This window comes from Centruroides vittatus, unplaced genomic scaffold (assembly GCF_030686945.1).
Source record: "Centruroides vittatus isolate TY-2023 unplaced genomic scaffold, ASM3068694v2 contig_549, whole genome shotgun sequence".
Classification (NCBI taxonomy): Eukaryota; Metazoa; Arthropoda; class Arachnida; order Scorpiones; family Buthidae; genus Centruroides; species Centruroides vittatus.
In genome coordinates this window covers 3,858,308-3,874,623 of record NW_027122325.1, presented here as the reverse complement: position 1 = coordinate 3,874,623, position 16,316 = coordinate 3,858,308, and the positions used below count along the sequence as shown (strand labels likewise).

General features: G+C 26.0%; 1 protein-coding gene across 2 annotated transcripts in view; it reads right to left on the bottom strand.

Annotated features, from left to right (window-relative positions):
* Positions 1-16,316, bottom strand: part of LOC136978713 (uncharacterized) — a 101,802-nt gene that overhangs the window by 82,662 nt on the left and 2,824 nt on the right. For both annotated transcript variants that reach the window (XM_067274492.1, XM_067274493.1), the window contains exons 3-9: positions 13,647-13,820; positions 11,216-11,295; positions 8,479-8,582; positions 8,257-8,372; positions 6,045-6,148; positions 4,111-4,230; positions 1,300-1,441 (exon numbers count right to left, since the gene is read on the bottom strand). In XM_067274492.1, the coding sequence (XP_067130593.1) occupies positions 1,300-1,441; positions 4,111-4,230; positions 6,045-6,148; positions 8,257-8,372; positions 8,479-8,582; positions 11,216-11,295; positions 13,647-13,820 (840 nt within the window). The remainder of the gene's footprint in view (positions 1-1,299; positions 1,442-4,110; positions 4,231-6,044; positions 6,149-8,256; positions 8,373-8,478; positions 8,583-11,215; positions 11,296-13,646; positions 13,821-16,316) is intronic.

Sequence of the window (16,316 nt, the reverse complement as noted above, 5' to 3'; positions counted from 1 at the left end):
TCTCTTTGGTTATGATTTGGTCTAAAAATTATTGTCCTTTCCTGTGATAACAATCCAAAATGCAGGAGCTGCTTAAAAACCTTGCCCCTTGCAGTGATCTGTCAATAAATGAGGTACCCATCAAGCATAAAGTTTTTTAAGATGATACACAGAGATGACATGATGCACACTTCTATATGAAATAACCAATTCATCTGCAATTTCATCCACTGTAATTTGTCTGTTTGCACAAATCACTTCATTAACATGGTCAGCATTGTCATTCGTCATCAATGTTGACAGACTCTCATGATGGTGATTGAGATCTGTACACTCATTCTTGAAAAAAGGCAACATTTTATAAATGCCTGGCACAAAATTGCTTTATCACTGTACACTTCTCTAAATTGGTGATTAATTTCAGTGGAGTTAAACTTTTTTTGCCCACAAAAACCAAGTCAATGTGCAAACTTCCAATTTGGACATTACTTACAACTGACACATCTTTTACAACTGATGAAGATGAACTGTTCAGCTATATCAACGATGTTGATACCCCATACAGAAGATGGTAAAACCAGTGTTGCCACCAAATATCTTAAAACTCTCTTATAGAAAAATGTTTCTTGCAAAATGCCACTAACTTTTTGACTCTCTTGTGAAAATAATCTGATTCTGAATATTGACAGTTGAAATTCTTTCTTTAATTAAAATTTACCACTCTATATCTCAATACATCTCAATACTGGTAAATTTTGATACTGATGTATACTGATGTATTGGTATTTTAATAAAATACCAATACATCAGTATCAACGATTTCTCAATATCAATATAGTACAATATTAATATCCTTAAAAAGCTAGATCATAAAATAAAAAAAATTCATAAATCCTTGAATCATAATGTTTCAACATTAAATATTTTAAGTAAACAAGAAAATTTAAATTTAGAATTATAAATATAAATATTCTAGTCATATTGTATGATATGAAAATAAGAATCTACATCTGCATTTGATATAACTGGAATAAATACCAATTATTATATTAGAAAAGTTTATTATAAACATAATTACAATAAATTACAGCTGTCAATTTCATAAATACTTAAATATCTTAATTTCATTAAATTACATAAAATAACAATTCTCAGCTTGTGATCAATAAATGAAATGAATAAAACAATTCAATCTAGCTTTTATTTCATTTGAATTGAACAAGTGTAGGCAATTCTAACATTAATGCCTATGCTTGTTCAATTATAACACACAATGTTTAGTTATATCAGTTATAAACATATGTAAAATTGATATCTCACCATTTCAGGACTGATATAATAAGGTGTTCCAAGTACTGTATTAGCACCACCATGTCTTGTTGTTAACATTTTAGATATACCAAAATCCCCAACTTTGACAGTTCCTTCCTTTGTTAAAAATATATTAGCAGTTTTCAAATCTCTATAAGAATATATTTCAAATTCTTTACTTTATACTATTTTTAAAATGCAATTTTTATTTTAAAAATATTTAGCAATATAATCGAACTGATATTTATTATTAAATTATGGGTTAAGAGAGTAAATCTCTATTAGAATAAAGATACAGATTTCACAAAAATATATTAATTCTTTAATAAAATATATTATGCAGTATATTTACATGTTTTGTTTTAAAAAATAAATAATAGGTAATAAACATATAATAAATATATTTAGGTCTTATTTTAAATATTATGTGGATTAAAATAAAATATGTTTAATGTTTTAACTTAACAGACATATAATTAAAAGTTTGAAACCTAATTATCTAAATAAGCAAACATTAAGATTAGATAATTAAAAATTTCAATGTTATCATTCTAGAATAATCCCAGTGATCATAACAAGTGACATTTATATATTATTATAAAGTTTATCGAAACTCCAACTTCAAATATACACATATTTAATATATATCAAAAAAATTTTAAAATGTTTTGAAAATAATTATGAAATATAAAATGCTATTCTTTCCTTAACAATGCATTGACATATCCAAGAAAATTTAAATAGATTATTTAATTTTAGTCACTAATGATTTGTCAAATATTTCAAGTTCAAAATAATTTTTAAAATGTTTATTTTTTCATTGGATATGTTTAAATTGTAAAATATTTAATCTGAATATTGGATATTTTGTAAATGTGTTCTGTTTGGTTTCAAAGTTTCTTTTTTTGAAAAATATACTCTAAAAATTAACGCAAGTAAAAATGGAAATTCTCTCATTATCAACATATCTGAAAATAATTAATTTTGAGTATATTATATAAACTAAGATATTTTATTTTATTTTTTTTTACAATTAATTGATTATATTACAAAATTATAAAATATCAAAGAACATTTAATAAATGGCTTAATATATTAATCTATTTCTTAAATGAATTATTAAATCCAATTCATTCTTATTTAAATAAAATTATCTTCTATGAGCAGTATCTTACAATATTAATTTGATATATCTAAATATATAAAATTACTTGTCCTGACTGACTGACTGACTGATTCATCATCACCCGAGCAAACCGCTGAACCTAAAGAAGTGAAATTTGGTACACAGTTAGAGTACGTCATGAAAACGCACACTAAGAAGGGATTTTTCAAAATTCCCCATGGGGGAGAGGGAGAGCATTAAGGCTTAGCCTGAAGAACAACTTCTACTGTACTATTTTAGATGCAATTTTTTGTTTTCAACTACGTTTAGTCTTCATTGAGTACTTAAGTGTATTAAATTGTTAACATTTCAGACATTGTTATAAATATTTTTATATATTTTGATTTTTTAACCAAATGTTCAAACCATTTTAAATTCGAATTTGTTATTGCATATTGGTTCAATTATAGAACAATTGTAAACATTCCAGAAAATTGATCAAATTGAAACAGTTTGTTTGATTCTCATCATTCTCAGCAATAGGTATTATAACAATTACTATGGTTGTTGAAATACTGAATGTTGTTTGCTTGCAAAATCCGCACTGACAAAGTCGTGGGTAACAGCTGGTATAATAATATATTTATGAATTTCAATCATGCAATTACTATTAAATTGTGAGAAAATATTTGCAGTGTTTATGTTATATTTTTATTTCAATCATATAAAATCTTTACTATGAAAGAATATAATAATTAATATGCAGAGAAATCCAATTTAAAGTAAGAACTCTGAATTTAATAAAACAAAAAATAAAATTTAAAAATTTCTGGACCTATTTCTAGCATCAAATTGTTATCAAATTGAACATCTTGGAAAGAAGTAGCATTGTAAACATTTTTTTTTATAAAAGTTAAATTTTTTGCTATAAGTTGGATTCATCTTCTTATTGATTATCTAAAGAAATCAGAAATATGTCAAAATAAAGAACAACAATTTTCATTAAATTTCTTTCAAAATACTTATATCATAACAAAAGCAAAAAATGCAAATAAATGTAAATTTTGAAATAAATTGTTAACTACAAATAAAATCATAGCTAAAAATAATTTATAAATAATGATATATTGTTTTTATATGTTATTACTTTCACATCATGATTTTATTTAAATATGTGCTGAAAATTTTTGTATTACCAACATACTTTAATGATTTCTGAACTATATTTAGTTATACATTGGTTAGTAAATTACTTAATTATCAACAAATGATGATAATTTAATTATTAACAGATGATGTTACCACTTGTTGATAATTTAAGTAATTAAAGAAGTTAGAAGAATCAGGAAAAGAAGAGTTTTCTGAATTAAAATCTGCAATTAATAATAATTGTACTGATAATGATGTCTATTTCAAGTCATAATTTTTACATACAGTTTTTCTTAAAGATGTTAGTCAGTTTAATCTAAAACTCAAAAATATACTTGGCATACTTAATATTTTTAATAAAATAAATATAATGACTAAAAAACATTCTATGATTCATTATAGGAAAAGATATATTTTTATAAATTTGAAAAATCATATATTTATTATTAGTTATCTTTTAAATATACATATAATTAAAAGGATTTCATGTGACAGAAAACTTCAGTTTCCAATAATATATTATTAATTCTATTTGGAAATATTATTTTCTTTTATATACACCATACCTATGTAAAATATTATGTTCATGCATGTGGCAAATGGCTGAAACAATCTGTTGAAACAATATTAAAATTTCATGTTCTCCCAAAGGCCTTTTTAACTGTCCTAAATATTGAGCAAGTGTTCTGAAAAATAAAGGTTAACAATTTATATCTATATATAATATTTATATATGTTATTTAGGTACAGTGAAATTTAAATAATACATAAAATTCAATAATTTATTTATATTATAATATTTAAATAATTAAATACAGTTAAATTAATTTGTGTGTTTTCCAAACTCAATTAAATACAGTAAATATCTGAATATTTACATATTCCATTTACTAAATATGATATTCTGTATATTTTTTTGTTAATTTAGATTAAATATCTTCAGAGAGTTTTATAAATCAATCCTTAGAACAACTAGACTTGAAAGTAAACATGTAATAACAATGCTTGACTTTGGTCCATCATAATACGAGGGCTATTTTTTAAATAAGGTCCATTTGTGAATAAGAATGAGAATGATGCTCAATTACAGCAGTGTGCACGAGCATCTGCTTTCAGCATGCTTTGCGCGTGTTTAGATGCCATTTTCAGCCGCATTGTCTGTCTGTGTGCTGAGCTGTAAAAGTTTATAATGTTTAAGAAAATTCAGTCGCCCACCGACTGTAAGATACGATCTGTTATTCGATTTCAGCACGAAAGATCATGGTAACTGTCTTTTGGGACAGGAAAGGGACTTTGTTAGTGGATTTTATGCCAAGAGGCACAACAATCAATTCTGATGCTTATTGTGTGACCTTGAGAAAACGCTGCTGTGTCACACAAGACAAGCAGCGTGGCCTAATGTCTTCCGGCGGCAGGCAGCAGATTTCTTTGAAGTTGGAATTTAAAAAATTTTTGAGCAGCATGACAAATGTTTGAACAAAAATGGAAATTATGTAGAAAAGTAGATAAAAGTATGTAGAATATGGGAAAAAAGTATATTTTAACAATATTTACAGTATTTTTCTTCTTATCAAAAAATGGACCTTATTTAAAAAATACCCTTCGTACATCAATATCAACAAGTATCACATTTATATTATTAACACAATTATAATATGCTAAGACCATTCTTATTCTCCTATAACCTAAAGCCAATATCAAACAGTCTTTGAGTGTGTCATGATTATATATCAGTCATTTGAAAACCTTGAAAATAATTGGTAGTGATTTGAAGGCACTTTAGTAACATTACTGTTATGATCTTTGGAAGTGTTTAGATCTCTAATTGAGTAATTCTCATTAAACTATTACAATGAAATAGAAGTTGGGTGGTTATAACTGTCCAGCAGAATGTGACTGCTCACATTCTGCTGGACAGTAACTGAACTGCTCACATTCTGCTGGACAGTAAATGAGCAGAATGTGATGAGCCCAGTCTGGACTCATCATATTCTGCTCATTTGACTGACCCTGAAACAAAGACATCCTCGAATCTTGCAACCATCCTTAGGTAAACCATACTGTGTTCAGAGGCCAGGTTATTAGGTTTTCACAAGTGCAAAAATAACCAACCCAACAATTACCTGGTGTACAATCAGACTATGACTGCAATCATTTACATAATTGTCTGAGTCATAGCTGTATGTCAAATTTTGCAGTAATTGGACAATTTTATTGGGGTGCATAATTTTTTTGTCAGTGAACGTATTATAAATATAAAATCTTTGAAATAAAAGAACCAATTGCAAATCAATTTCCTGTGTATTTTTAAATGGTTTTTCTGTTGTTTGTATTAATATATATGAAATTTAACTGGTCTTCACAAAATAAGATTTTATTAGAAAAAAATAAAAATAAATATGGAACTTTAATTTTGTAATATCAGTAAATACATATTTTAAAAAATGTTTTATTATATTACATAAATTCTTAATTTTACAATTATAATATTTAAACATACCCTCCATCAGCATATTCTAGTTCAATCATTAAGATGCCATCTTGTTCAAAATTGTCATAATAACATACAATATTAGGATGATCCAACATAGATAACACATTTATCTATAAAAAAAAATATGAATAAAAGCATAATTCAAATTCATTTTTATGTAAAGAAGGATTAAAATTAGTTTCTCATAATTAATTTTAAATTTTATTTACTTAAAATAGCAATCTCGTTTTAAAGTAAAGTTAATATTAAAAACTAAAATAAAATTTTCAATTAAAGACATTTTTGATCAAATGAAATAATTTTATTCTTATATTTTCTGTTATATCAGAAGTAATAATGTAATGTATAGTATAATTCAACAAGAACATGAATAAAAAAATTGAAGTACTTTAACTTTTACTGATTTAAAATATCTTCAGAAATACAGAATTAAAATTGAAAATTGAACAAAAAGCATAATTTCAAAAATTAAATATAAAATAGAATAATAAATAAAACAACATAACAAAATAATTATGCAAAGAAGCCCAAATTTTTATTAAAATACACAATCTAGTAAATGATAATTTTGAATTTTACAACTTATTGAATCTTATTACACAATTTCCAGTCGTATTGTAAGCAACTTCCATTCATTCTTTAAAAGTAGTACGTTAATTAGTAAATTGTATACAATCATAATACATTTATATAATTATTAGAGCAGCAGTTTCCAACCTTTCTGACCTCACAGACTACTATACACAATTTTGAGTCCCACAGATAGGATCAATCAGGAATTTTTTAAAATGATACAAACATCTATAGAATAATGATCATAAAAGTTTCATTTTACTTCATTAATATGAAATTCACTTCTTTAATTATAACAAATTAGTGTAAAGTTTGATGGTGCTTGTTTAAAATAAGTTTATGGATTCTTGGCTCTTTTCTATGAAAGACAACAATTACACTCACAACATTATTTATTGTTGATTCTTTATTAATTTATTGACATTATAATTTATTGATAACAGTCATTTCGTGTTTGGTTTAAAATGCAAATAATAAACCTCAATGAGTGAGAGAAAGCATCACGCATTTTGCATTTCTTTCATAATACTTCATGTAACCTTCAGTTAATCAATATCCAAATTTCTGCACAGACCACCAAAATTTCACTGGTTAGCAATTGCACAGATCACTGGTTAGCAATTGCTGTATTAGAGGATATGTTACGTTATAATATATTAAGTAAAGTTTAAATAATAGATAAATGAAGAATATATAAAAATTTTATATCTACTTATATCTGTTTGCCTTAAAAGTATAATATATATATTTATCAGAAACATGAATCTGACAAAAAATTTTTATTTGAGTTTGATGGATTTAAAGTTTATTGTTTATTGTACTGATGTGAACCTGCAGGCCAAACACACCTCTACCTAAAAGGTCCATTGAGCATCCCACAGTAATGAAGAAAGTTTACTTTATTTTTTGAAAATATTTATTTTGATGTCTTTGCTTTTTATGTTTTACTGTTTCATGTGGGAGGTATTTATTGTTCAAGAGACAATAACTTGTTGTAAGAAAAAATAAATAAATTTTAATGGACCAGTAGAATTTGCAATGATAATATTCAATGCTAGATCTAAAGTTTACATTAATATTGACTTACAATAAAATTAACTTTACATTGCTCATGAAAAGATTAAAGATAAAATTGTTAACAGTTTTGTGAGGATCCAGAACCCTCACAAATTAATTACCTCATTTTGAAAATATAACCAAAACTACAATTTAAGAGACTGACAACTTAATTCAAAAGTGAGACACTGAAGATGTTGACAATTCATGTTGCAAAAACTTTCAAGACACTAGACAACTCAAAATTTTGATATATCAGCTATTTACAAGTAATGTGACAATTCACATCCAAATCTCAAATACTTTAACCTGACAAAGAAAAAAAATTAGAAATAAATAAAGTCTGATATGAAAATATTTTTATTTTTGGAGCTATATACAATCATAATCAACATGCAATATCATCCTTTTTGGAAATTTGAACATAGCTGACCTAGATATATATTTAACAAAAGAAAATGCTTGTAATTTTAGTACAAAAACCATTTATTTTAATTTGTTTTTAAATGTCAAATATTAAAATTAAATCAACAGAAGATAGATGCTAACTATATAATTAGTATCTCATAACATATTCATATTATGTTACCTCATTTATTGCCAACTGTCGTTCTGCTGCTGTGAGATCATGCATGTTAATTTCTTTCAAAATAACTAAAGAGTCATCATCCTTCTTTTTATATAGTACAGCTGTTCCAAATGCACCTATAATAAATTTATAATATCTGTATATAAGTAAAGTTGATAATCAATGACTAATGAACATTCAAAGGTTTATTTGTTTTTAAACTAATTATTTAAAATATCTAACCTTTTCCAACGGTTCGAATTTTTTCATAACCAGTCAAATTCTGTGATGAATTTATCAACATGTCTTTTAACTTAATTATATCAAAATATATTTCACCAATAGATCTATAAATAATAGCCATACTGATAAATTGATCAAATAAAACAAAAATCAAACAAATTTATAAAAAACATAAAATTTAAATGAAAACTGTATTAATTTAATTAAAATTATTAAATTAATAAAGTTTTAAAGTTATTTTTACAAGTTTAACTATTAATTACAAATTATTTTATTGTGTGTGATTAAGTATTTTAAAATCTTTATTTTTATTTTTAATTTACAGTGGGTGATCAGTTAACAAACAGTTCAGACTGCGAATAAATCGAACATGAACACTTTCATGAAAGATTTTTATGTTCAGGCAACAAACATGTTCAGATAATCAACACCTCACAGAACAAACAAAAGAAGTGATGCTGTGTTTAAGATTTGTAAAACTAAGTTTTAATGGCATATATACATGGTTTATGGAATGAGAATTTCATGATTGTATACATAACCTATTTTGCACTAGTTGATTTCTGTTCTCTGAATTTTTGTAAGTGCTTTTCTGAACTTTTTAATTAAAAACTGATAATATTATGGGACTTAAAAAGAGTGGAGTGTCAAGAACTGTGTTCACTATAGAAACTAAGCAAGAGATAATAGCCAAGGTAGAGAGTGAGAGAAGATGTCTGATATTGTAGGCAGATGACTTCAACAGGTCTACAGTAGATATAATCTTAGCTAAGAAAGATATAATCAAAAAGACTCAAGCAGATAAAGGAGTAATGAAAATCACATCTGAGAAACAAAGATGTGCCATCCATGAAAAAATGGAGAGATTGCTTTTAGTTTGTTATTACATGTAAATAAACATAGTAAGAAAGTATATAATTTTTTATTTAATTTTTGGGGTCTCCAGAACCAATTAATCAAATTCCCACAAATATCTATGGTAAATCATTAATCGGTTAACAAACAATTTGAATAGTGAGCATAGTCTTGGACCAGCTTATGTTCATTAACCGATCACCCACTGTATTTATATTTATGTGAATACTATATATAATATTTTAAATGTTTTTTATGAATTTTTTTCATAGTTAATGATGCTCTACAGCAGGCATGTCAAACATGCGGCCCGCCAACACATCGGTTATGGCCCGCTGAGACTTTTTAAAAATTTTTAAATATCAAGCTTTGACACTTAAAGTTGGAAAGTTTGAACTTTTTTGAACTGTACGATTCCCGCATTTTTTGTGTTTGTTCATTCTGTATTTCGTCCAACCAATTCAAATTGGTTGACGCTACGAAAGACGGTTGAATAACGGCCGCGGCTTTGGATCTACGAACGATGATTGGCCGGCGAACATCATACGAGAGCGGACGTCGCGGAAGACTGCTACGCGCTGATTGGTCCATTGGTGATTACTACAATTCATATAAAAGGAAAGGTTTTGGCGCAAAAGTCAAGTTTTTGCTGGAACTTCAAGGCGGACGTTTGTGTGCTCTACCGTAAGGTGTTTCGTCTACTATTGCCGTGACAAGTGATGGGAGGAGTGTTCCAAGTAACTGTATCCAAAGTATACATCGCAAGCTGTCTTTTCGACGGATCTGTTCAGGAATAGTGACTTTTGGAATTTTGACTGTTTGGGTGAATCTACTTTGTAAACGTCATAATTTTTGTGATTTGTAAATCTCATAAACCGTGTAAGTTCATGTAACGTCAAATAGTTGTCATAAACGTTCTGTTTAATTTGAAAAGAGGTATTTCAAATTTGACTAACTTCAAGAACAATGAGTAAGAAAAGGTCAATTGAAGAAGAACATTGTAATTTTCAAGAAAAATAGGAACTTGCTTTGTGAAAAACGATATCAAATATCTTCCCTAAAAAGTAATATTAAACTGTGATTTCGTTTATTTCTTATTATAACTTTTGTTTTTGTTTTTTATAAAAAATATAAAATATTTATAGTTTAAGTTTAAAAAATAATATGAAATATAAAATGTCTATGTATGTATAATATACAATACATTGAGTCTAATAAATACATAATATAATCATTCTAAAAATCGTATTTTATTAATTTTTTGAACATCGAAAACATGCGGCCCCCGACTTATACAAAATAGATCATGTGGCCCATAATATCATATGAGTTTGACATGCCTGCTCTACAGTAATTTCTATTTTACGATTACCTAAAATTGTTTAAAATGATGCTAAAAATATTAAAATAAACAGAGGTCTTTTTCTTTTTATTACATTATTTATATTTAAGAGTATAATAGAAATTCATTCAAGAATTCTTGTAGCATACACTAAATTCAGTTTGTTTCGTATTAGTACATAAACAAAACATAATTTATATAACATTTATATTTACACAATTCAAACGTTTTTGAAATGTTAGTCATATCATCATCAGAAATAAATTCAAATTAGAACAGAATATTTACTTTTCAAATTATTTTTAAACAATTTTTTATACATAATTTGAAAAGTATTTTTTTACATATATTCTGTTCTAATTTGAATTTGTTCCTGATGATAATATGACTGACATTTCAAAAATGTTTGAACTGTATAAATATACAATGTTATATAAATTGTGATTCAATTATTAATACAAAAAAAAAACCTTTATTTATAACCTATTGAGGAATAATTAAAATAATATTTAATATATAAAATGTTTTAAATTTTCTTACACATCTTTAATTTCATTATCTTTTAATAAAGAAACACTTGTATCACTTCCATGGAGATCTCTTGATATTAAAACAGGACACTATATAATTAAAATAATAATTTTTAATTTCCAGATAATAAAAATAATAAAAATTTATTTTAAAAATTCAAACTATTATAATACAATAAATAAATATTAGGAATGTTTATAATAAGCCCTAATATTTGACTTTACCAACAGATATAGCTTTCAATGATGATTAAATATAAATATTCCAAACAGATATGTTAAAAACATTTGTTATTGAAAAGAAGTATTAATCTTAGTTATTTTTTTATAGAACTTTTAAAAAATCAGTCATTTAAATTCATTAAATGAAATAATTTATACTAAATGAAATACATAAGATTCAAAACGGACTTTACAACTTTGAAAGCAGAAACCTTACAAAATCAGTTCAGGCATTAATTTATAGCAAAACACATCAAATTTGTCCATATTATATACAAATGTTGCATCAAATTAATACAGATAAAACATTTCTGGACAACATTATTTTCAGTGATGAGCTGACATTTCATCTTAATGGTAAAGTGAACTCTCACAACTGCAGGATTTAGGGCTTCAAAAATACACAAACAAATGTGAAATATGTTTATGACAGTCCAAATATATGAATATGAATATATTTTGTACTCTTAGCAAAGACAAAGTGTATGGCTTCTTCTTTATCCATGAGGAACCATCAACAGTATTGTGTATCTGAATATCCTAGAAAATTTTCTCATTCCACAGTTAAATGACTGTAACACAGAAAGACATTTTCAACAAGATGTGCATCATCCTCACTATCATATAGATGTCTAGGATTTCCTCAGTAAATATTTTCCAGGTTGGTGAATTGATTAAGCAGGGCTATATCATGACCACTTCATTCCCAAGATTTGATACCGCTCAATATTTTCTTTTGGGGTCTCAATAAGATCTAGTGTTTACTCAATTCTTTCCTGCAAATTTCCTTCCAAAAGCTCAAAACTCAAATCACCATCATCATTAAAATTACTGAAGTGACAACAGACACTGAGTTTACTGCTTTGAGTTTAGCAAGAAATTGAATTCAAGTGAGATGTCTGTTCAATCACTAATAGTACTCACATCAACCAAAATGATTGTCTGAGGTAAAAACATGATGTGTTTTGCTAAAAATTAAAACCAAAATCAATTCTGTAGATCTTCTGATTAAAATTCTATGCGCTTTCAAGTTTGTGAAGTCCTTTTTGAATCACTTTGTATTTTAATATATTCATTTAAGCACGTATCTAAATTTCCTTAGTTTTAGTTAATATAGCTTTTAATTTGTTCAATTCCTTTAAAATCTGTAGGATAATTTTTATGTTAGAAACTGATCTAAAAACTAATTTAACTATTTGCAATTTTTTGATATTTTGATTACTTTTATTATTCTACTATTCTATTTTTAGTATATTTAATTATTTGCATATTATAATAGCGTCTTACATAAATAAATATTTTAAAAGGAAACTTCTATATTCAAACTGATTTTTAATGTGAGTAAATATAAGATTTAAAAATATCTAATCTCAAATTTTTCTATTCTTTGAGATTATATCATGTATATGCCATATATCAGACCATCAGAAATATAAAATTATATAGGATTATACGATAAAAATGTGTTTGATTAAATATATCTCATATTTTTTACATTAAAAATTAGTTTTAAACATAGTTCACTGTATCTGTTTAAATTAAATGGTAACTTATCTCACTAAAATCCCTTTCCTGCATAAAACACTTAAAATTTTCAACAGATAAAACTACATTGCAAGGATAGATAATTTACATTCAAAGTTGTTTCTCTAAAATTTATATGTTCAATGTTTATATTTTTATTTAATTCCATAATAAAATAAACACAGATAATTTTGAATTCCACAGACCACTATTGTAAATTTTTTTTAAAGGATACAAACATCTATAGAATAATGATCATAAAAGTTTCATTTTACTTCATTAATATGAAATTCACTTCTTTAATTATAAAAAATTAGTGTAAAGTTTGATGGTGCTTGTTTAAAATAAGTTTATGGATTCTTGGCTCTTTTCTATGAAGGACAACAATTACACTCACATTATTTATTGTTGATTCTTTTTTGATTTATAATAGCCATTTTGTATTTGGTTTTAGATTCAAATAATAAACCTCAATGAGTAAGAAGTAATCAATCATTTCATATTTCTTTTATAATACTTTGCATAATCTTGAGTTGATTAAGGTCTAAATTTTCTAGTGGACAATCAATGGGCCACAGCCCACCAGTTGGTAACTGCTGTTTTAGAAGTTATTAGTGAAACATATTATTGAAAAAATTTAGTATTCTTTTCAAAGATATATAAAAAAAATAAAAGTATTAGTATTAAAGCCTTACCTCTAATAATTTTTTCATTTCTTCTGAAATAGCATCAATTTTTTCATTTGCTAATGTACAGCCAAGAATATCAACATGATAATTTAAACTTTCCTTATCTAGATGCTTTTTAATAATACTATGAAAAAATATTTGTATACTTTCATCTTCTGTTATAGATTTTACAGATAATACCTATTAACAAAAAAATAATTAAACATACTTTATAGTTATTTAAAAATTTATTTCAATAAACTTTTCAAATTGAATTATAATGTAATAACAATATAATGATTAATTAAAATTTAATGCATTAACAGCCAATTAGTAATTTTAATTTGTAGCTATTGTGCCAAGTAGATAATTTATATATTTTAATATCACTGATTTTGCTTATAAAATTTCTTTTCTAAATCTGAAACTTATTTTGAAGTATCCAACTTTAATCATTATAAATCATGTATGATCAATGTGCCATCTAATCACCATTAAATCTTCATATATATTTATTTATTCTCTTATTTGTAATAATTTATTCTATTGATTTTACACCAATCAGACATAGTTTTTAAATATTGGCATGTATATAGATATTGAATATTTTATATCTGTAAGTAAAAACTGAAGCAGTGAAATAAGTTAACTTGATTTGTGAAGGAATCCACAAATTGTAAATGATAATCTATATGAAGCAGTTTTTCTTTGTATAGAAATGTTATTTTAATTTAATTTAAAAATCATTATGTTTATAAAATACCTATTATACACATATAGCACTAAAACAAAAAGGAAAGAAATGCAAAAAAGTAATTGGGCTGCAATTTGAAAAAATTGTAGACCTATAAATTCTCGCTGTCGTTCCTTAATCTCGAGAACAGAGTTAGATAGATGAAAAATATGGAAACCTTAAGGGCAGGAGGCCCCAATTAACTATATACAAACTTCCAATACAAATTGGAAGTTATATTATTTCAATTCAAAAATTCTCCCCTGAAAGGTGTTAGATAGATGACAAGCACAACTCTATTGTTAAAGGAAAAGTATGATGTACAGGAGCAAGACACTGCTAATTTGAAGATGGAGAGCATATATTTTAAATTAAATTAATTAAAAAATATGATTAAAAATTGCAGCCCAGCATTGCGACAACATCACAATAAATTAACTTCTCACAATATATTTAAATTATACAGCAAATTTCTATTTACAAGCAATATTCAATGCCTAGAAAATAGCAGAAATTTCAAAAATTAATCAATAGTATAACTAACTAACAAGGAGACCCTACAGCTTTGGGGAAACGGATTTTGATGATCTTCAATGTGGAGGTAGTACACTGTGTGAATGAACTACCTGTAAAATACTAAAGTGCAATACTCAAATGTAATCGAGAAAAATGAACTTAAAGTTTTCTTTAGCACTTTATATATAAGTTACGCGTATTTCCGCTTGAGCGTGCTGTGGCGTGAGTGGTAACGCTCCTGACTCGTACGCTTGCGTACTCGGGTTCGATTCTCTTGTTCTGTATACTTTTTTTTTATTCATAAATACTTAAATAATATAATGTTATTTACTCATTCATTTATTTTTTATTTATTTTAATTTAATTTCTACTGTTCCAAGTCTAATATTTTTACTTTGAAAACCCACCTTTTTCAAGTTGAGAGAGAACTACTTATGCCAGGTTTGAACATGGGTGTAGAGTCTTTTTCACTCACTCTTTAAATTAAAATAAATAAATAATAAAAAATAAATGAATGAGTAAATAAATAAATACATTATAAGTATTTATGAATTAAAAAAAAGTATACAGAACAAGAGAATTGAACCTGAGTACGCAAGCGTACGAGTCAGGAGCGTTACCACTCACGCCACAGCACGCTCAAGCGGAAGTACGCGTAACTTATATATAAAGTGCTAAAGAAAACTTTAAGTTCATTTTTCTCGATTACATTTGAGTATTGCACTTTAGTATTTTACAGGTAGTTCATTCACACGGTGTACTACCTCCACACCGAAGATAATCAAAATCCGTTTCCCCAAAGCCGTAGGGTCTTCTTGTAAGATAATCAGATTAAGTTTGATGAAAAAAGCCAATCTTCATATTATTTGCAATTTTTTCGAGCAAAAAATACCCAATATCACTAAGATTTATGCTCAATAATAGTATTATGTTAAACAAAAATGTTTTAAATATCAAAAGAGTGTAGAGAATTAGACACTAGAAAATGTACTATGATGACAAAAACTAATTAAAGAGTATAACTAAAAATATCATAATAACAATTAAACATAATAAAAAACTGCTAAAAACAACTATTAAAAGCTTTTAATAGCATATGAAAAAAATACATTTGATAAAAAAGACAAGAACCAATGGATATGAAGTAACAATTGTGGAGAGAACAAAGTAGAAAGAGAAAGTAGGACTAATATTGTGTTACTAAGGAATATGAATGAGAAATGTCTAAAATAAGTAGGAATAAGATTTTTAAATGTTAAATAAATTTCCTCACAGTTCTATGCACTTTCCATTTTCAAGTATCCAAAAATGGATACTTGAAAAAATCATTTGATTAAACTGTCACATAATCCATCAAAATGATGAGTCATTCTATGTATAACATGTATTATTAACAACATAAAATATAACCCATTTTCTAGACATTAAATTAAAATTTACACTTGAAA